The sequence below is a fragment of the Homalodisca vitripennis genome, chromosome 3 (assembly GCF_021130785.1).
Source record: "Homalodisca vitripennis isolate AUS2020 chromosome 3, UT_GWSS_2.1, whole genome shotgun sequence".
NCBI lineage: Eukaryota > Metazoa > Arthropoda > Insecta > Hemiptera > Cicadellidae > Homalodisca > Homalodisca vitripennis.
The window spans coordinates 198191736-198214928 of NC_060209.1; the positions used below are offsets into that span (position 1 = coordinate 198191736).

At 35.1% G+C, this 23193-nt stretch overlaps 1 protein-coding gene across 5 annotated transcripts in view; it reads left to right on the forward strand.

Annotated features, from left to right (window-relative positions):
* LOC124358009 (glucose-6-phosphate exchanger SLC37A2) overlaps positions 1-22282 on the forward strand; it is a 58616-nt gene extending 36334 nt beyond the window's left edge. The window contains exons 7-13 of one of the 5 annotated variants that reach the window (XM_046810225.1): positions 4995-5108; positions 9385-9480; positions 10178-10268; positions 11866-12014; positions 13125-13326; positions 13945-14042; positions 20840-22282. In XM_046810225.1, coding sequence (XP_046666181.1) covers positions 4995-5108; positions 9385-9480; positions 10178-10268; positions 11866-12014; positions 13125-13326; positions 13945-14042; positions 20840-20908 — 819 coding nt within the window. In that variant the 3' untranslated portion in view covers positions 20909-22282. Of the gene's footprint in view, positions 1-2212; positions 2402-4994; positions 5109-9384; positions 9481-10177; positions 10269-11865; positions 12015-12464; positions 12570-12904; positions 13010-13124; positions 13327-13944; positions 14043-20839 lie in introns of those variants that run through there. The other 4 variants (XM_046810224.1, XM_046810226.1, XM_046810228.1 and 1 more) reach the window with 4 other exon arrangements.
* The last annotated feature ends 911 nt before the right edge of the window (positions 22283-23193 follow it).

Genomic DNA, 23193 nt, shown 5'->3' on the forward strand with positions numbered 1-23193 from the left:
TAAGAACTTGACTCCTATGGCCTTCGCAACTATTCTTAATATTTTATAGACATAATTGATGATTTGGTGTTCAGATGATAATCATGAACAATAAAGTATGTTGAACATGGTGAGAGTGAGTATTAATTTTGTGTGTGTGTGCGCGCGCGTGCACGCACGCTCGTGCATGTGGTTTTTTCCAGAAGTGTGTGGAAGAAACTCATTTACGGGTTCCGGGCATTACTGTATAGTTTGAATATATTAGATTCTCTAATTCCTTCATGGAACCGCCGCTAGGCATTACTTCACAGAGGGAGGATTTATTTATTGCTTTTCCATCGTTTAATTGAAGTCACTGTTTCTTCTCTTCAGGTTGTTATTATATTTATTATATGCTCAGATCCGTTTTATGCGACGGAACTCCTGGAGGACTTCCGTTTCAGGATACGCTTGTTGTCTCCCATGCTGACTTTGATGAGAGCATAGCTTTCACCAGAGAATCTGGTTTGATTCGCTGTTGGACGGCAGATTCTCAAGCACTATGTAATAAGTCGAAGCAGGACCACACAACAAATATGTGCTTCTTGCCTTCATTGACTCCAGGCCAGGATGGGGATTCCGAAGAATCCTCGTGTTTAAATCAATGTAGGTTCTATCAAAAGCATCCGTATCCTTGGATCATTTGCGTTAAGTATTAGTTTATTTCACCGTGACCGCAGTTCAACCAAATACTCAAGTGTGGGATAAGGTTTGTCCATGTTCTGTTTACAGTGTTATCCCACATTCTTTGCTACCGCTACATGCTTTTTTGTCGCTCTTTGATCCTGAGCTCATCTGAACTAAAGTGAAGAGCCCCTTTTCATAGGAGGGCTCTTGGTTCTTCTGCTAGTATTCTGATATGCAGCATTCCGGCTATAACACAGACTGCGTCTTCAACCTGCCATAGTCCACAGTAACTGACCAAGAACAGAGCCTTGAGGTACTCCTCCAGTGACTATACTGCTTTAGACCGGTTTTCGTGCAGTCCTCCAAGACCCCTATCCATAAAATAGCTCAATACTATCGTTGAAGATATCTTGGAACGATCAAATCAGAAAGAGCTTTCAAGATGCAGTCCCACCTGGTTGAGTTTAAAGTGTTTCTGATATCTAGTGTCATCACGAGACAGTACTTCTTTGTACCTCCTTTCAATCTAGTTCTAGCAATTGCTTCTTTAGCTGAATTGACAACAAGATCAATTGCGTCCAAGGTAGACCAACCTTTTAGGAGGCTATAATGGTTGCTGGTGAGCAACGGTTGAACCACTGCTTCAATTTTCCTATGGGTTGTACAGCTTCAGAATTTTTCCGGCTGTATCTAACATGCAGAGATGTACGGTTGTCTGGTGGCTTCTTCCCTTTAGGGAGAAGTACCAATCTGTTGCCACCACTTCGGGGAAACGTACCTTTTTGATGTATGCATTGTAAACCTCCAGGAACTGTGCAGAGCAACTGCGTGTGTGCGTGCACGTGCACGCACACGCGCACTTCTGTGTGTGTGTATGAGTATGTGACTAATCATTAATCTGTTGTGACAACAGAGTAACCTAGTCCAGATGGTAATTATGAACTCTGAAATATAACTGGACCTGGTGGGAGTGATTGTTAGGTTAGTGTATGTGTGACTAATCACTAATCCATTGTACCAACAGAGTAACCTAGTCCAGATGGTAAACATGAAGAATTACTGGACCTGGTGGGAGTGTGATAGGTTAGTGTATGTGTGACTAATCACTAATCCATTGTACCAACAGAGTAACCTAGTCCAGATGGTAATTAATTATGAAGTATTACTGGACCTGGTGGGAGTGATTAATAGGTTAGTGTATGTGTGACTAATCACTAATCCATTGTGACAATAGAGTAACCTAGTCCAGATGGTAATCACGATCTCTGAAATATAACTGGACATGGTGGGAGTGATTGTTAGGTTAGTGTATTTGTGACTAATCACTAATCCATTGTGACAACAGAGTAACCTAGTCCAGATGGTAATCACGAACTCTGAAATGTAACTGGAGCTGGTGGGAGTGAGTGAGAGGTTAGTGTATATGTGACTAATCACTAATCCATTATACCAACAGAGGAACCTAGTCCAGATGGTAATCACGAACTCTAAAATATAACTGGACCTGGTGGTAGTGATTGATAGGTTAGTGTATTTGTGACTAATCACTAATCCATTGTGACAACAGAGTAACCTAGTCCAGATGGATCGGATGGGAGACAGTACCACTTCTATGTCGTCCATGCGAGGATCCAAGTACGTCCGCAAACGCAGTTCCATCAAGTTCAAAACTAAGTCGAAACAGAGCCGAACTTTGTCCAAGCCCATCCGGCAGATTTTGAAATCAGTAAAGAACACAGTTGACGTTCACAAGAACGTAAGTCTCCTTGTGCTTCTGTTATCCAGCTTGGCTCTTGTCTTGTCACCCCATCGACACATATGTGGTAGACGCTGGAGCTGTTCCGGTGATGTTGGTATCCTGTGCTGTAAAAGTTGCTCATACATCGTTATCATGCTTTCATTGAGTATTCACTTTGGAAAACTAGTTTTGTATAACTTATGTGACTTGTTAGTTATTGTTTAAAATATTTAAAAAAAAAAAAGAACTTTCTCAGTACTGTACTGGTCCGTTATCAGTTTTACAACAAAATAATTCTACAAGTTATACATCAATACTAAGTGATTTGTCAACGTTTGTGGTTCTTATTAGCATTTTGACATTAATATATAAGCATTAGCACAGATTCTTTATTTATATATTATTTATAGAGAACTGTGACCGCATCAGATAAAATAAGTTTAAGCAAAATTATTAGCATTTAAATACTTAGCAAGCAGATTCTCACTTTTACTACTTAAGTATTCAGTATAACCCTTTGACAAGGTACTTATAGAGCACATGATAACCCCTACGGTAGAACTTCTTTGAAATAATCGGGTACGATAACTTAGATGTCTAGTAAAAATGCAATATCTAACCTAATTTTGGTCAAATACTCGTGATTTTTGCTCAGAAATAAATATAAAGAATTGTATTAATGAATACATAGTAATTATATATTGTAAAATTATTTTACCTGCATGTTAACATATTTTTTACGTGTTAAAAGTTGGTTTTAGTGTAATAATCTTTGAAGAATGGCTTCATATCTAGAGTTAGGTCTGTTATGGTCTAAATGATTTGTCTCTCTTTCCATGGTACCCCACTTGCCCTAACTGTAAGCGAATGTTTCCATTATTAGGCCCAGTAGGCCTACCTTGGCCAAATTAGTTTTGAGTAGGCCTCATGTTCACTAACATTGCCATCCATAAGTACAGGTACTTTATTACCTGTATGCCTAGATGAAGAGCAGCTAAGAATGTCATCTTCATCACTTTCCTCACGATTGGGCATAGTGAATATCAATACTAACAGTATCATCAGAATCACAGCCCACCCGGTGGTCAATTTCACTATCCCGTGCTGTCATTTTTACAACTAATTACACTATTAAAATCACATATTACAATCACAAACACTTTTATAATGAAAAATCAAATCCACCAACATAAAACACAACCGAATACATCTCGGTAAACAAGTTACTCCGCTTTGTTTACTCCTGACGTCATTACTGCAGTCAGCTGGTAACAGCGTGTTAAGTTTCGTAAATGTTCAGACGAATAAAATAAAAGAAAACCAAAGAAGAACAGTAATATGTTCCTTGTTTTATCCACAAGGTTCTAACATTATTATTTGGTTGAAATAGTTTGTAATTTTTCCACAAGATGGAACCACATGGTAGACTGATGGCTGGTGTTATATAAACGTCAAACCGCGTAATGCAGTCGTAGCCTTACAACGTCAAACCAAGTCAAAGGGTTAATTAGCCAATAATCACAACCTAACTAGATGAGCTCCTACCACTGTGTATATTAGGTACTCCACATGTAGTATTGTAAACACCTATTCTAAGGGTAGATGTCTGAGATATATAAGCAACATGGTTTGAATACAATACACCAACCTTGCGAAATATCTTCCTACCATTGTTTGTTAGGTTTTTTACAATGTAGTTTTGTAATTCATTCACTCTGAGGCTAGATGTGTTTGAAATATTATGCAACGTAATTTGAATATAATGTCCAAAACATCTAGATGTTCTTACCATTTTAATTGCTAAGTATCCAATGTGAATAATACTAATTTATCCTCATGGATAAATATTACCATTCTTTAAAGTAGCGGATTATACTAATACGTAATACCTCTTTGCCACTCGGTGATCACCATGTTGAAGGCTAGATTAAAAAAAGATTATGTTTGGTTTTGCACTGGTCTACTAATGACCGTTTCTCTGTAGAATAAATTTAAACAGGCAACTTTCACAAATCTACAACTCTAGCCACTGTGAATAGCTGTGGAAGTTTTAGTTATCAATTTTAGTTGAGGAGTTTCTTTAAAAACAATAATAACACGATCAATGCGACAATCTCATATTGTTGTTTGGATAAAATTAAACAGGTTACTTTCACATATCTACAACTTGAGCAACTCTTAGTGTGAAAGTTTTAGTTATCAATTTTAGTTGAGGGGTTTCTTTAAAAAAATAATAACACGATCAATGCGACAATCTCTTATTGTTGTCAGGATAATTTAGTAAGCAGTACAATATATTAATCTAAATATACAGCTCGTATTGAGGTGATTTGGCAGTGTCCTCTATTTGATAAACTGTAAATTTTCATTAATATTTGTTAATCATTTGATTAAATGTCACTGATTACAGTTTATGTTGGTATAACTGAAGTAACTGCCATATCTGAGGGAAATATCCGGTTATCTATTTTAAAACCTGGAGTTTTTAAGCCTACTGTTCTCTATACGTTTTAATTAGATGTTACTGAAATTGGTTGTTGCACGACCCAGTTAACCTCCTCACTCCTGGTAGTTAGTACTAACGCAGTGTGTGGTGTCTGGTGCTTGCTAGGCTATCAACAATAGTTACCAGCGTCTGCCGTCTTCTGACGAGGAGGGGGCTGACTGGGATGGTGGACCAGTGACGTCGCACGACGTAGCAGATCCAGATGACAATTCCCTCGATGTAAGTGTTGAGTTGTCTAACTGGCATGGAGGTATAAATTAACACTTTCCTGTTGATATATATACTCTAATATTTTGTTAAATAACGTAAAACATATTTTTAATCCAACGTTTTAATAAGACTTTTTTACATTAGGCAATTTTTGTTAGATTAGAATGAACATTGCAGTTTTTAAGTCAAGTCAAGTTCAATGTCAGGAAAAACAGGATAAAAATATTCAGAAGCAATTAAAACTCTTTACTTTGACAGGTATAGTTGGTTTTAAAACTAGTATAGTTTTCCAATTTACTTGAACTTTTTTTGGTGAGGTTGTTCATTTTTCTTACACCTGATAAAATTGCTTGACGTTTTACTGAATTTTTTTTTAGGTGTTTATCATCCATATTAATTACCATGCCTGCCACAGTCCTGTCAAAGGTGTTACAGGAATGTTATGTCTTCTTCCCAAATGTAATTTTTCATTTCACCTCATGAAACTGTACTGCTTTGCTATGCCAGTGTTGTGCTGTTTTGTTGTAGAATAGTTCAGTGTGAGTGTGTATTAGGGTATAACTATGTACTTTTGTAGCTATTGCATATAATTAAATAAGACTGCACCTAAAAAAATATATTGTTTTAAGCCAGTATTAATTTTGCATCAGCTATCATACTCTGCAAGGATTGGAAAGGAATGTTAAATGATAAAATAGGTCAAAATGTACATCAAACTGAAGGTGTTTTTGAGTAAAATAAAATACCACAAACTCGATGTCAAAAGTTGCAACAAAATTATTCATTCAGAAATCGCAACCAATACAGTTTTATTCTCCAATAAGTATAGTGTGTATGAAATTAGTCTTTGAACTGACTAAATAATTTTCAAGGGTAATAGGATTTTGGACATTTGTCATTGTTATATGTTACAAAATGTATAAAACTATGTTTTGAGGATTGAAATCTATCATCTTCATCATGTTCTTAAAAGCTACAACTTGTGGCAATGATCTGCTACTAAAATAAAAGAGAAAGAAAAGAAATGAAACATACCCGAAAGCTGCTTGGAGTCTAAAAAGGAGAAAATGAACCCAGGCATTGTCACTGCACATAATGCAAGTCATGAGGACGAGACATCAAGAGCCCATGTTGTTATGCTCTCCTTGACTTGTATTGTCCTTGTTATTGTAGTACAGAATGTTGTGGATGACTACAACAAATATATATTGCCAAACTGCAGAAATCCCTGTTATTGTAGTGCAGAATTTTGTGGATAACTACAACAATCATCTACTACCAAACTTCAAAAATTCACGTTGTAGTACAGAATGTTGTGGATGACTACAACAAATATATATTGCCAAACTGCAGAAATCCCTGTTATTGTAGTGCAGAATTTTGTGGATAACTACAACAATCATCTACTACCAAACTTCAACAATTCTCGTTGTAGTACAGAATGTTGTGGATGACTACAACAAATATATATTGCCAAACTGCAGAAATCCCTGTTATTGTAGTGCAGAATTTTGTGGATAACTACAACAATCATCTACTACCAAACTTCAACAATTCTCGTTGTAGTACAGAATGTTGTGGATGACTACAACAAATATATATTGCCAAACTGCAGAAATCCCTGTAATTGTAGTGCAGAATTTTGTGGATAACTACAACAATCATCTACTACCAAACTTCAAAAATTCTCGTTGTAGTACAGAATGTTGTGGATGACTACAACAAATATATATTGCCAAACTGCAGAAAGAATGCAGTTTGAGCACTAAGAGTAAAGATATACAAAAAGTAAGGTGCAAAAGAAAACTAAAGCTATAAAAAAAAATCATTTTTGTACTTTTTACATTTTAGCTGTTTTACGTGTATGAAAAACTATTTTTTTATACATATGTTTATCTCTCACTAGCTGTTTTATATACTTTTTACTAAACTGTGTTTAATAATCAGAATTCAAAAGGAATAAATGGCTGCCAGTGTTTTCAGGGGTTTTCAAATTGAATTTCTTTACGTGTAACTTTTGGTCTCTTGAGAGGTTAAAATTATTTGCATTTTTAACTGACTTTACATATAAGATTTTTCTTTGTCTCCACTAGAGTTGTCATCCTGATGAGGTGAAAGGTTTGTAAAAAGTCTTTTATGCCCACCGTTTTGTGTACAAATTTTATTTTTATAAATAATATTTTAACTAAGTTATTTATACATTTCTGGACTAAATTCATACTGACCATCCTGATGTTAAAAATAACTGTAAATGACTTAATTTTTCTAACTAATGTTATTTTTTAAAGTGGAGTTTGTGGTATTCTGTTCTATTAAAAAAGACATTTTATTATCTGCACATTTTGCTATGCTCTCAACATCATTTTCAGTTTCTTGCTAATTGTATCCCATATGCCATAAAAAATTATAATGACTTGATACAGTAGATTTTTACGTGTAGTATCAATTCATTAAATCTTATTTATTTATCTGCAGTAGTAACAAAATGTAGAGTTTAGTAATACTTTATGAATTTCCAATGTATGTTTTTCACTAGTTTTAATTGTTTCACTGAATGCTACGAAAAGATTAAATATTAAGCATAATACCCTTTTAAAGAAATGTTTTTTCCAATTTTTAATAACTGAATTACTGATTGATTGATTGAGCTAAATCTTTTATATAGTTTTGTATCACTATATTGTAGTATTTCATCTGAAGTAAGTAATGTGATTACTTACTTCAGATTACTTACTTACTTACTTACTTGTGATTACTTACTTACTTACTTAAATACATGTCTATTTTTTTTATAAACACTGATTGATGCACTGTGTTGTATTTTGCCCTGTATAAAAAGTATCATATTATTCAAGGTGAGACCGGACTTGTTAGTTTAGAATTCATCATATTTAATTTGTGGTTTCTCATCATTAATATATTTTTACCCAACACCTATTGTGGTAAAAGTATAAATAAACTCTGCACAGACCTGTAGAACTGTGCTCCTGTAGAATTTCTGATCAGTACATATGCTTGCCACTAACCTAAGGACATTTTTAATAACTATAAAGCTTTAAATGTGTGATACATTTTCACTGTCTTTTTTGGTTTCACTACGTCATTGCAGCTCTTTATTAAATGACCTTGACCAGTGTCATTAGACTAATGCGGTATTTCAATTTCATGCCTCTGCCTCAATTTCATTTTGATGGTTTCGTACCAAATATTAGAAAAAATGCTTTATATTGTATTTAATTCAGTGAAAATAGTTTAATCTAATATTATAACATTAAATAAAGAAATGCATTCATTTATTTAAGTTGTTTCAATGTTGGAAAAGAATGTAGATTGTTGGATGAATGTTTTATTAAAGTTTGTTGTAATCTTGTAGAACTAAGTTTTAAAAATAATTCTAATATTTCTGATAAAAAAATATGTATTGATAAAAAATGTTGTAAATTTTATACAAAATTACATATTACTTATAATATTTGGAAAATTTTCTCTTGGATATAAGATTATTAACAACCAAATGAAGTTGATTTCATTCCAATTAATTACAGTATAGATAAAATTGTATAAATCTAAATTGTTTTAACAATTTATAATTCTGAAACCAAAGTCCTCTTCAGCAAATAAAAATACAAATTATCTAAGACTGCAGAAAGGAATTCAATTATTATACCATGATATTTTGTTTTTGAATGCTTTGACAATAATCAATATGATAAATAACTCTGCTGCAGTGTGGTACTACATTTTGGTACCATTTTAAAAGTATGCTGTTATAACTTAATTATAGTTAACAATAACAGTAAAATTATTGAATATTTAACATGTCCTTACATATATAATTTTTTTTCCTCAAAAGTATTTTTTTTCTTATGCAATTTCTACATATTTTCTGTGGCAAACTTGATAATTACAACCAAACAGAAAGAATATGCAGACCCAGTTAATATAAAATCTGAACACACATGCTCATGTTTCAAACGATAAATGGATTAAACTGAACTGTGATTTAAACTAGTCCTATATACTAACTAAGTTTTCTGGTTTAGATTGTATCGAAATTGCTTACACAGTTAAAACGATTAAATTGTCAAAATGTTTGGCTTCCCTAGGTGATCCATCCCTGTAAACAGATGTTAAAATAAAATTAGTCTTTAAATCATATTATGAGTGTAATTTATGTGATGATTGAGATGCCGCAATAATCTGAAATGATCATTTTTATTTCTGAATAATTAGGTGAGATTATTGCAACTATCTAGGTGCTGTTAATGATCACTGTACATTTCAGGGTGACTTGTCTAGACTGCACTCTGAAGGTAGACCCATTCTTCCAACTGATAATGAAGCAAAACCTGTCGGGTTTTTTGGAGCACTTAAAATTCCTGTAAGTATTGTTTTGTACTTCATTTATACTTCCCTCTAATTTTGGAGTATGTAATTTATTTTTTACATGTTTGGTTTCTTTTATTAAATAAAAAATTATACATAAATAGTAAGTAAGAATCAAATTGAATCTTCATGTAAAATTTTCCTTTGATTGATAACTGTAATGCAGTGTAATGAAAAAAACTCTCGTAAAATACTAAAATATTAAAAGAAACAAAATCTTTGTTTATCTTTAACCGAATAATAGCTATACATTTTTTTTTAAGGACACTTATGAATTTCTTAGAATTAAAAGATTAGGTTCATCTTTATTTCTAATGTGATATATTGTCGTATGTCTTTTTTTTGGCAGAGTTGATGTAAACAATGCATAACTGTATGCACGCTTAGTCTTACCGTAACCAATCGGAACAAGTGTGCCCTCCGTCATGTGTATTCTTGAAGACATACCCACTAACAAAACACCCCCTCTTCGTCTTGGACCACACAGAAATGGTGTTCCCAATATTTCCTCACCTGGTTTCCTTGTTTCCTAGATTAGTTGTTAACCCTTGGCCCTTCCTTTAATTTTACACTGTTTGCTGATGCCAAGTGTCCCCTCGATGCAGATCCTATTGGTTGTCACAGTACATCAAAACCCCTTCGCTAATGATAAATCACAACACTCATCTAGTAACTTTGTGTGTTATTTGTAGGGAGTAGTGGAGTTCTCTTTATGCCTGTTCTTCGCTAAGTTGGTGAGCTACACATTCCTCTATTGGTTGCCGCAGTACATCAAGACCTCAAGTGAGTTTTTGTTGGTATCAGAAACCTTTTTGTGTGTGACCTAATATATATATATATATATATATATATATATATATATATGAATGTTATCCAGAATGTAGATTACATTTCGCTCTGTAACCACCAGGCGTGGAGCTATCGCGGCCAGTTTTATGTCAGATTGTTTCTCTGTTCAGTGGATGAATTGTTGCACCAGGTAGAAAAATGTGGTGTTCGGGGTCTCCCTTATACATGGCTCACTTCTTACCTCAAAGATTGTCATCGGTGCGTGGAGATTTCGAATGTTCTTTCAAACAAAATTTAAATGTCCCACGGTGTCCCTCAAGGACTGGTTCTTGGGCCTCTTCTGTTTTTCATTTATGTCGGTAGATTGAATTTTGTAATCCAGCATGGAAATCTAGTTCAATATGGTGACGACTTGACTGTCCGTTTGAAAAGCTAGTCAGTACAGAATAAGAAATCACTTTTTACGTGAAATTAAATGCAAGCATTCAATATTTCTTTGAAATAAATTCGTCAGCATGATCGTGCCATGCGGGCAGCTGTGTTTGTTGATGTCCCCTAAAAAGACTAATTCCACAAAATTTCTGGCAATAATCATGGATACGTGGAGCGACCATGTTGGTATGGTTTGTGCTAGAGTCACCTCAGGCTTAATCCATTCACACTTAAGACTTGGGGAGGTTGTGCTAAAAACAAAATGGAGCGATTCCTCAAACTCAAGGAAAAGGCTGTTAAAATAATTAGCAAAATGAATTATAGAGATTTGTGTAGAGAAGCTTTCAGGGAGTTTGTATTGCTGACTTTGCCTTGTCTCTATATTCTTGTGGCAGATTTAGATGCGTGTATTGAAGATTCGTGTAGACATTATATATTCTATCTCTATATTCATGTATCGCAGGTTTATATGCGCTTTTATTTGTGGCGGTGACATTCATCAATATGAAACCAGAGTCAGGGTCAATTTTATAACTCTCCAACATAAACTTTATCTCAACACCTTCCACAACAATTTGATGTGAAACTAATCAATGAACTCCCTGAAATTATAAAAAAATTCTAGTAGCCAAAATCAATTTAAAACTCATCTCTAACGCTTTCAGTGTCCAATACGTTTTACTCTGTTCATGAATTATTGATGAGCCACTGAGATATTTTAAAGTGCTGGATCTGAAGTCAGTGGAACTGTGTTTTGAATGTATGTAGGTATAGTTGTAAGATTATACCCATTGACAATAATAAGAATGATTGGATGTTTTATAATTCATTCTCACAAGTATGACATTGATATCACAATCTTACACTATTGTATTCAAACTCAGGTAATAATTTGTCATAATTTCTACAATAACTGAGCAATAAAATTCATTGTATATTCTGTTCGTGGACAACAAACACTGTGTATTATGTTGTTTGGTACATTTGTTAATAATTTATTGTTTGTAATATGTTCACTTATCCTGCTGTGATGTGAAGAATGTGTACTCCTAGTATACATCAATTGTTCAAAGGTATTTCAGTGATTTAATTATACAAAATATAACTTCATGATGATCATTACTCTTTAAAAATGTTTTGATGTGTGATTTTTGTACAGCTTCACTCGGACCAGCAGAAAGTGCAGATCTGTCGACGGTGTTTGATGTTGGTGGCATTGTCGGTGGCATTGCAGCAGGTATCATCAGTGACTACAGCGGCAAGAGTGCTTCCACCTGTGCAGTCATGCTTGTTGTGGCTGTCCCTGTGGTGAGTACAGCATTGTATTGTTTACTTTAGTTCAGAGAAATTCACTTGTGTAACAGTGCAATGTAAACTGTGCCATAGGCTGTTGGTCAACAGTGTGCGATAGTCTCTGTCGTGTTACAGCTGCAGGTGTACAACTTGTATGGAGAACATAGTTTGGCACTCAACTTTGGCTTGTTGCTGGTGGCCGGACTGTTGGTCAACAGTGTGTGATAGTCTCTGTTGTGTTACAGCTGCAGGTGTACAACTTGTATGGAGAACATAGTTTGGCACTCAACTTTGGCTTGTTGCTGGTGGCCGGATTGTTGGTCAACAGTGTGTGATAGTCTCTGTTGTGTTACAGCTGCAGGTGTACAACTTGTATGGAGAACATAGTTTGGCACTCAACTTTGGCTTGTTGCTGGTGGCCGGACTGTTGGTCAACAGTGTGTGATAGTCTCTGTTGTGTTACAGCTGCAGATATACAATTTGTATGGAGCACATAGTCTGGCACTCAACTTTGGCTTGTTGCTGGTGGCCGGACTGTTGGTCAACAGTGTGTGATAGTCTCTGTTGTGTTACAGCTGCAGATATACAATTTGTATGGAGCACATAGTCTGGCACTCAACTTTGGCTTGTTGCTGGTGGCCGGACTGTTGGTCAACAGTGTGTGATAGTCTCTGTTGTGTTACAGCTGCAGATATACAATTTGTATGGAGCACATAGTCTGGCACTCAACTTTGGCTTGTTGCTGGTGGCCAGATTGTTGGTCAACAGTGTGTGATAGTCTCTGTTGTGTTACAGCTGCAGATATACAATTTGTATGGAGCACATAGTCTGGCACTCAACTTTGGCTTGTTGCTGGTGGCCAGATTGTTGGTCAACAGTGTGTGATAGTATCTGTTGAGTTACAGCTGCAGATATACAACTTGTATGGAGCACATAGTTTGGCACTCAACTTTGGCTTGTTGCTGGTGGCCGGACTGTTGGTCAACAGTGTGTGATAGTCTCTGTTGTGTTACAGCTGCAGGTATACAACTTGTATGGAGAACATAGTTTGGCACTCAACTTTGGCTTGTTCCTGGTCGCCAGACTGTTGGTCAACAGTGTGTGATAGTCTCTGTTGTGTTACAGCTGCAGATATACAACTTGTATGGAGCACATAGTTTGGCACTCAACTTTGGCTTGTTGCTGGTGGCCGGGCTGTTGGTCAACGGTCCATACGCTCTCATCACCACAGCTGTCTCAGCAGAGCTGGGCACTCATCATTCTCTGCAGGGAAACTCCAAAGCACTAGCCACTGTTACAGCCATCATAGATGGCACAGGCTCTATAGGTCTGTCTTCCAATTATTCTTGTGCTATGTAATGCTTAAATTTATTCTTTGTGGGATTTTAATCACAATAAATTTATTCAGTGTTTCAACTGCTATTGTTGAATGGATGCACCACATTGAAGAAGTTAGTATTTGTAAAGTTTTCCTGGAAAGTTAGTTTGTTGTAAAGTTTTATAGTGTGTTTATAGCGATTTAGCCTTCTACAAAATAAGCCCTTTCACAAGATATTACTTAGTTCCAGCACTGTTTGTTCTCATTTCTTCAAAACACTTTTTTTGGAGCAGCAAATAAGTTGGTTGTAAAATTTTGTTTAATTATCCTATGTCCTCAAATTTCTTTGGTTTTGGAGCCATAACTTAGCACATCTTATTGTTAAAGAAACCTTTATGATGGACAAGAAAGTGGTTGTTCTAACTGGGTGGAAATTATTAGAAATTTAACTTTGCCATTATACATGTTCTCTTGAGGATAACGATAATTTAGCACATCTTATTGTTGTAACCAAAAACAAATTTGTAGTGCATAAATAGTAATTTTATTGACAGAACCTCATCAACAAATTCTACTAGTATTTGGTGTCATATACTCCAGATAATGTCAATCTGTGGTAAATTACAGGTGCGGCAGTTGGACCCTTGCTGGCCGGAGTTGTCTCCCAGTGGGGCTGGAATAAGGTGTTCTACATGCTGATGGCTTCTGACGTTCTTGCCCTGGTGGTGAGTAGTCAAGGCACTGAGTGTTAGTTAGCATTATATAAAATATTACTCATTTGTTTTCCAACTAAACTCATTGTCCGTATGCACGGGTAAGTAATGATCTTTGACTAGTATCATCAGCTAACTGATTTTATGACAGTAGAGTCTGTGTGAAAAACCAAGAATAATAAGTGGAATTGGACACAAGATGGCTGACTGTGTAGTTTACCTGTATTTTGGTGCTTAATAATCTTTAATTTAAAACATAATCTACTTACATTATAATATCAAAGTTGTGCTCATCTCACTTTTGGATACTGTGAGTAAACTGTGAACAGATAATTTTTAGCAGGTGCACTGCACTTTTCACTACTCAGGTATAGAGCAGTATAAGGATTATTTATAACCTGTCTTATCAAGTCAAGATCAACTGATAACCACTCTCGGCCTTCAACAGATTACATATACAATGACACTGACTGATTTCTGCTTTTGGGGGGGTGGGGGGGGGGGTGGGGGTGGTGTTTTGTTTGTAAATAGAGAGCTCTTCAATAAAAATCTATGATTATAATTCATAAGCACTCAGTTTAATTTGGAAATATATTAATAAAAATAAAAAACTTATTGACAAAATATTTTGCTTATGAAACAGTGGTGAATTTAGTAGCTACTGACATGAGAAATACAGAGATTATATAATAAAATTTAATTTTTTAAGGCTGATTTATAAGTGCTATTATTAGATTGAATAAAAAAAAACTAACCCAACTAAACTATAAACAAATTATACAACATTATCAAAGTTAACAACCCCTTCAACTTACAGATGCAATAATAGCTCACCTAAGTACTGCATACTGCCTATATCTGACAATGACAGGAGAAGAAAATGAACTGACATCAGTAGATATAATATTCTTTTTGACAATCTCCCTCTACAAGAGCATTATTTTTAAACCTTAAGAAAACAAATATCCATTTGTAAAAATGTCAAAATATCCCTGTGGAGAGTCTGTACCATAGGCGTCAAACATAAAGGTATTTTTTGCAATGGAACTTGTAAACAATGGTTTCCACGCAAATTGCGTCCAATTTGTCTAGTAAGGAATTCAGAAATTTAGCCAAGACATCAGCTACCAACTGGATGTGCAAAAAGCTACATTAATCCACAAACTTGCAGTCCTAAAAAATACTAAGCTGGCTAATGGTCAGCTCTCAATACAAGAAGAAATAAATATGTCTAATTCATCATTACAATGAACTCGAGCAAGGTATAATGGAACTCAATCCAAGGAATACTGAGGACAGTCTAATTATTGCTGCTAAAATAGGGTCTACTTTATTGGAAGAGAACAAAACCCTAAAAGTAGATAAAAGTAAACTTTCATGTAAATTAGCTAGTTTGGAAACCAAAAACTTGAAGAACTCAGAAAGAAAATGAAGAAAAATACTTGTTAGCAATGGAAAACCTACAACAAAGCAATGCCCACTTGGAATCTCAAGCAATCAAAGAAAAAGAACGTCTACTAATATACAGCGTATTTTCGAAGAACAAGACAGGAAACAAGCAGAGCTTATCGATAAATGTGAAGCAAAAATCAATGAACAGGAAAAAAGAGATTCTATCTTTGAAAAGAATGCTGTCAAAGGGAAAAGATTCTATCTAACCAAAAAGAGGAAAAATCTTTGAACAATGTTGAGACACAAACAGAACAATGAGCACTACTCAACACAATCAATTTCTACATCTCTAGTAGCGAGAAATAGGAATTTTTAAAGAGAAAAGCCATAATTTGCTTGAAGAAAAAATACAACTATTGGAATTAAACCTGAAAAATCTCACTAATAAAGAAAATGGAAAAGTGGGTCGAGAAATGGTGGGAAAGCTAAAGAAGTGATCCAAACTCCGGCTTCAAAAAATAAAAAAAAACACCCACTCATAGCTACATGTCCTACAAACAAACCATGTCTAGGTAAACCACTATATACAAGGAAAGGCGAAAAATAAATTTAGTGTCTCCCTAGAATTGAAGAAATGGAAAACCTTAAATTCAAATATAGAAACACATCCATAATGTAAATAATGTCAGGAAATCTCCGCACCATAGTGCTCTGCCCTGCAAACCCACTCTAAAACCCCCTCAAGATGCAAAAATACGAAAGGATGGTGAAGAACAATAGAGCAATTTTAATTTAACCATTTTCAATACTACCAGGGAATAATAGAAGAAATGAATAATCACAGAACCTACCCAACTCAGCCAGGAGATAATACATTCCTAGCAGCCTCACCAAACAGTCAAATAAAATAGCCAACAACCCCCCAGCACCCCTTTTTTTAGGGAATGCCACAGTGAACAAACAGAAGACATAAGGCCAGGAGGTCTACACTTGACTACTTTCGAAAATCATTATATAGGAAAAGAAGATGATCAAGATTGAAGAAAAAAAACCGAAGGAAAATCTAAAAAAACGGTAGCAAATTTGTAATCTACCATCAAAACATTGACAGAGTTCGAAATAAAATTGACACACTAAACCACTTCCTACACTTTTCAAAACCTGACATACTTGTACATTACTGAGCATCTGCCTCAAGTGCTAATATTATTGAAAAATGTCCGATTAATTAGCTATGTACTTATTGCAGATAGTAGGGAATTGCACCAAAAAGGTGGTGTTGCAATATTTAAGAGAGTTAATCTGGACAATGAGGTGGAAAGTAGTAAATCTTGATAGCAAAAGCATTGAACTTGTTTGTGAGATGACCGCTTGTTAAAATCACATTATAAACAAAAAAAATCAAACGCTGTTTACATTCTGGGTGTATACCGACCACCAAGAAGCCCACTGGATCATGCTCTTGAATTACTAAACTCGTCACTAGAAGAACTCCCCATAAACAATTCTGCAATTTGCATTGTTGGTGATCTCAAATTTTTTTTTTTTGTGTGGTGTTGTGTTGTGTTGTGTGTGGTTGTTATTTTTTTTTGTTTGTTGTGTTGTTTTTTGTTTGTGTGTGTGTTTTTTTTGTTTTTTTTGGGGGTTTTTTTTTTTTTTTGACTGTGGCTCAGCACACTGATGGAAAGAGAAAACAATAAATTAAACAACCTCCTATCTGAGTATAACCTGACTCGATGCCTCCTACCTGCTACCAGGATAACCCCTACAAGTGCTACATCAATTGATGTTTTTTGCACCAACTTGGCACCACATAGCTTCAATTTTCGAAATCATTGAAAACGGGCTCTCAGACCACACCGGACAACTTTACTTCATGGATTTCCCCTCCACATCAAGTAAACGATCTTCATCAAATGGAAGACATCTCAGTCCAGATAACATCTCAAATTTAAAGGGGCTTCTTGAAATTCAATCATGGGAATCGAGTATACAACTCTCCAAGTGCAGAGGATGCCTACTCAAACTTCATTGGAACTCTGACTACAGCATTAGACATTTACATGCCCCCATACAACATCAAGAAACAGATCCAGAAACCGAACTCAAGATTTTAAACAACCCTGAAGTAAACATACTGCGGATGTCTTTCATCCAAGTCCACGAGCGCTACTTAGCCAGTGGACAAATTGAGGCTAAAGAGGATGCTGCCCAGAAGAAGAAAATCCTACGACTTAAAACTAAAAAGTCTTAGAAGGGAAACAAACTCTCAACTTCATCGCCGAAGCAAGCAACAAGAGCAAAGCAGTCTGGAGCGTCATTAATAGCGAAAGAGCACCAAAGAGAGAAGCTTCAGAATCCACGTGAAATTAAAAAAAATACTGATGATGACACCTACCTAGACGACATTTTTACCATAGCTGAGAACATTTTAAATACCTATTTTACAACAATTGCAGAAGTCACTCTCGGTCATAACAATGCTCCTAGCGCCAAAGACGTTAACTTATGATCAAACTTCACAGGAAACAGGACTTAACATGTTCAATCTTACATCTAATGAGGAAGTATTCAACACTATAAGAAATTCTCTAAAATCCTCTTCCCTCCTCAGGCTATGATGACATTTCTTCAAAAATACCTGAAGTATTGCAAGCTCTGTAACCTGCCAACCCTTAACGGATGTAATCAACAAGTCTCTGACTCAGGGATTATTTCCCTCAAAATTAAAAAATGTCAAAAGGTATATCCACTGCATAAGCAAGGGAGTAAGCATGACACTCAAGAACTATAGACCAATCTCCCTTGTGCCCACTGTATCAAAAGTTTTGGAAAAAATAGTTCTCTCGAGACTGTTAGAGCACCTTCAGCGTAACAATCTGCTGCCAAAAGGACAACATGGGATCATCCCGGCAAATCGACTATACACCCGCCCTTGCTGAGCTCATTGATTGTAATAATTGATAATATTGAGTCTGAAAATACTGTAACAACTGTTTTTCTCGATATGAGTAAAGCATTTGACTCACTGTCTCATAAGCTTATTTTATACAAAATCAGAACCTTGGGTGTCAGCGGTATAGCCCCTGAAAATGGTTTCGAAAGCTACTCTCTGGGCGACAGCAAATAGTTGAGCTGAAACACACAGCTAAGGGCTTGACGAAGGCTCTTCATTCACTTCCACAGTATGTTAGAAGAGGAGTTCCGCAAGGATCTGTGTTGGGACCCCCGTCCTATATTCATTTTATTCACTAGTGATCTAGGTAAAACACTCGAGGCTTTTAGTCATCCTGTATCATACGCAGATGACACAGCTCTTATCACCAGCATTTCAACAGCGGAGTCACTAGAAATCAACACGTATATATCTGTTAGCATGGCCCCAACAATATTGCCTAAATAACGACCATTGTTTTCAACAACCCATCCAAAACAAAACTCCTTGCACTAGGCAGACATAAAGACCACATATCAGGCCCACCAGATCTAGAAAAAGTGGATGAGCTTAAACATTTAGGTATGATATTAGACCAAAATCTTACATGCGGAGTTTGCCACATTGATTACCTTTAGCTCAAAGCTCAGCTCTGCTCTCTTTGCTCTCAAAAGGATAAAAGCTACGGGCACAACATCTGCTCTAAAAATATGCCTACCACTCTCTCTTTGAGAGCCATCTTCGGTATGGAATCAATCCTTTGGGGAGTTCTTCAAATGGTAATCTCCAGAGGGTACTAAATCTTGCAGAAGCGGGCCATATAAGAATCATGGCCGACCTCGTCTTCCCCGAGACAGCTGCAGAGAATCTTTTACTGAACACAGACATTCTCACTGTGACTTCAATTTACATCATCGAAGACATCATATATGCTTCCAAGCAAAACTTCCCGAGAAAACAGTGAGGTGCACAACTACTACACTAGACAGGCTCAAGCTCACCGTCTACCAGCTCATAGAACAACGCTCTTTCACCAAAAAACCATCATTTGCTGGAACCAAGCTTCTGAACTCCCTTCCTGATGCCATCAAGACCGGCAACGCCTAAAACTCTAAAAAGAAGACTACACAAGTGGCTGGTGAAGAACTCTATCTACAGTCTCGATGAGTTTTATGACATTCTCAACTCCTGACTTGTAATGTTTTTTTGTTGTTAATTTTTGTTCTTTCCTTTCAATGTTATGTTTCATAACTTATTATTTTTATTATTGATTGACAACTAGTTTCTGTTCTTGATGATCATGAATAAAGCTTTCTGTATTCTATTCTGTATTCTGTATTGATAGGTTTTGATAGGTTGAAATGTTGAAATTGAATGGTTAAAAAAAAACTTCATTGAAGGGTGTGTCTTGTCACAATAAATCTGCTGTAATTCAGCAATTTAAATAATTTTGGTGTCATTAGATTTGTGAAAAATCTAATAATTGGTTATATAAATTAATTCATAATATATTATATAGTCTATAGTTATTATATGTACAAGAGCCGTTCAGAAAGTAAGTTGCTTGAGTAAATAAAAGGTCACAATAACTTTTACAACTTTTTATTCTTTAAATTTTAATGGAACAACTCTTAAACTATTTAAAAAATTTAATTTAAGCACTTATAATTTCTACACATGCTTTTCAATATCCACTGAATAATATACTGCCACCTTTGCACTTGATAGATCTGGGCGGTATTTGCGACAATAAAGTGTGACCCCACTCTATTGATTGGCTTTATTTGATACTGACATAAGAAACTCCTGTTTCATCACCAGTGAGACTGTGTGGTTAAGAAACTTGTCAGCTTCTTATTCCTAACAAATTGTGCACCTCTGTGCTATTAGTCCTTCACCCCCCCCCCCCCAATTCAACCCACACCTTCCCATTATCCACCTGTCAGTCCTGTACAGTAACACTGCAATAATTTACACCTCACACAAAGGATCAAGCTATGATTAACATACATTTAAAAATACAATTTATTTAAATATTTTGTTGCCAAAATTATGTTATAAAACATGAGAATCAGATTTTTCAAACCCAGGATTGATTTTTCTAATCCTGGAATCCCGGGATTACAATAATAGTCTAGGGTTGCAACCCCTACTTGGCAGATATAATTTGTTTTGATAACTGTTTTGTTATCAATGTCGTGATAAATGTTGTGTGATAACTGTTGTGTTATCAATGTCATGATAACAGTTGTGTTCAGGTATGATTTGTTTTGATAACTGTTTTGTTATCAAGGATGTGATAACTGTTGTGTTATCAATATTGTGATAACTGTTGTGTTATCTATGTCGTGATAACTGTTGTGTTATCTATGTCGTGATAACTGTTGTTTTATCAATGTTATGATAACTGTTGTGTTATCAATATTGTGATAACTGTTGTGTTATCAATGTCGTGATAACTGTTGTGTTATCAATGTTGCAGCTTCTGGTGCGGTTGGTGAAGAGAGAAATTAGGCCACCGCCAAGCCATGCAGACACCTGGCAAGTTTGATGATTGCCCGTTCACTGTGCTGACTTTTATCTATTAACTGAACATTTCAACATGTTCTGACTTTGAAGACAACACTATACATAGTCAGACTACGGATGCACAAATATTTAATGTCGTTATTTATTTTCCTTCATGCATACAACAACAAACATTACCTACTTAATGGCATTAATACTTGTCTCCTTAAGTAACCATTTGCATTTTAATATAATTGTGATAAGAAATTCAGAAATTATTATTATTTTAAATTCAGTTTTAATTCTCTAATTGTGAATAATTCATTTTAAAATGTGATAGTAATTCATAAGAAGTAAACAAGTAATAGTTTCAAGATTGAATTTGACTATTTTAAGTTGGGGGTAGTGATTAAAGTCACATCTCAGTTTAAATGGCACCCACTATCTTTCACTATTAACTTCTTCATTACTGGTTTATTGATATAAAACACTGACACATCATTGCAGAGTTGGATACCTAAAATTAATGGTAGTTAGCATTTTTCAAGTAAAAATAAAATCCAATGATAATAATAAAATGATAACATTTACTTTTAAACATAATCAAAACTATAAATAAAATCGTTTTAAGCACTAGTGAAACCATTATATTATGACGTAATGAGAAGAAACACTTTTATGAAATCAGCATGTGATAGTTTTGTGGTAGTTAAAATACAATTTGTCCAGGAACAGCACCAGCACCAATCAAAAAGAGCATAGTTTGTGATTGTATTCATTCAGCTCACTTGTTATTCACATATCTGACAGCAAATTCCATGTATTTTCTGATACAACCGTGAGGCGCGGGAACATGAAATGGATACAAACGTGTACAACAGTTGCGAAGTTAAAACGTCATAAGAAAATAACACCAGTTTTAAATAAAAGTTTTAATTAAAACGTTAAAAAGTCTATGAAAGTGAGGTGTTTTATAGCTAGAGCAAGTATGAGTAAAGTTTTAAAAATTTAATATTTTTATTCCAACCAGCAAACGTAGTTTCAATCAAGGATCATATTTAATCTGTCTTTCATTATCCTTATTTTATACGCTGTAATATTTATTATGCTTTTTGTAAGTCATACCACATTTTTGCCATAAAATTGCCAAGTCGTGTTAAAAATAATAAATAGATTTTATATTTTTATAATGTTATACTGAATTATTTTTTACTTGTTATTTATACTGCAGTAGGTGTTAGCCTCCAGGCGAGTCTGGCAAGTTACAGAGTTATTTTATCAGTTGTTAACAGTTTTGGACACTCTTGTTACCAATAGTATATTTTTATGTTAACTTATCTATTTATGTGTACCACTTTTAGTCATATTTCCAATGTTTTCTGTAACCAAGCAATCGAATAAATGCTAATAACAGTAACTTGGCAATTATTTTACCACCTGTGTTACTTCAAGTTCCTTATCTCTATTTTCATGAATCTTTTGACAAGCACTATACCAAGTTTTCCTGAATAATATTAGGGTATGTCTGTCATATTGTGTAAATGTGATTTGTCTCTAGCTATAGCTGAGACTATGCTACTGTGATTGTAACTATTGTCATTACTTTGACTGATTTTAACTGTAACTGAATCGACTTTTGTTAAAAGGACTTAAGTCAATTAAAAAAAAAAAAAAAAAAAAAAAAAAAAAAAAAAAAAAAAATTGTACTCATTTATTTGTGCTAAAATGGTGTTTCTAAGTACAACTATAAGAGCTACAAATAGCGAAAGTTCATGGTTTCTTTTACAAGGGCATAAGCAAATAGGTACTTCAATTTTGTTGAAACGGTGTGAATCAGCTGAAAATGGCCACACCAGCTTTGCTTAGAGTTGACTCCCGCCCTTTTAACAAAAACTAGGGTTGCTCTATTGCAGTCTTGTACTAGATTCTAATTGTGAAGCAAATGCTGCTCTCAAAGTCAGCAAATCCATTGACTGGAAGTTTTACTGTGACAGCTTTAGCTATAGATTTGTACTCCCTCGGGTGGATGTCTGTTGCACCTGTGAGGCTTTGAAAAAAAAAAAAACTAGATCCCCTCACCTCAACCAGCAGAGCTTTCTGCTCACAATACAATGAGCAAGAAGTTGTACTCATGGCTCTAAACCATGTCATCTGAGGGTGCTAAAGCAGAAATTTATGTTTTATCATTGGCATTTGACTATAAGAAAACAATGTTGTTGCCAAATACACCCGTACAAGAGCTTTTCTATCTACAACAACTGTCTGTAAACGGGTTTGGTATAAGCAACATTGAAACTAACTACTAAACTTACCACAAACACTTGATTT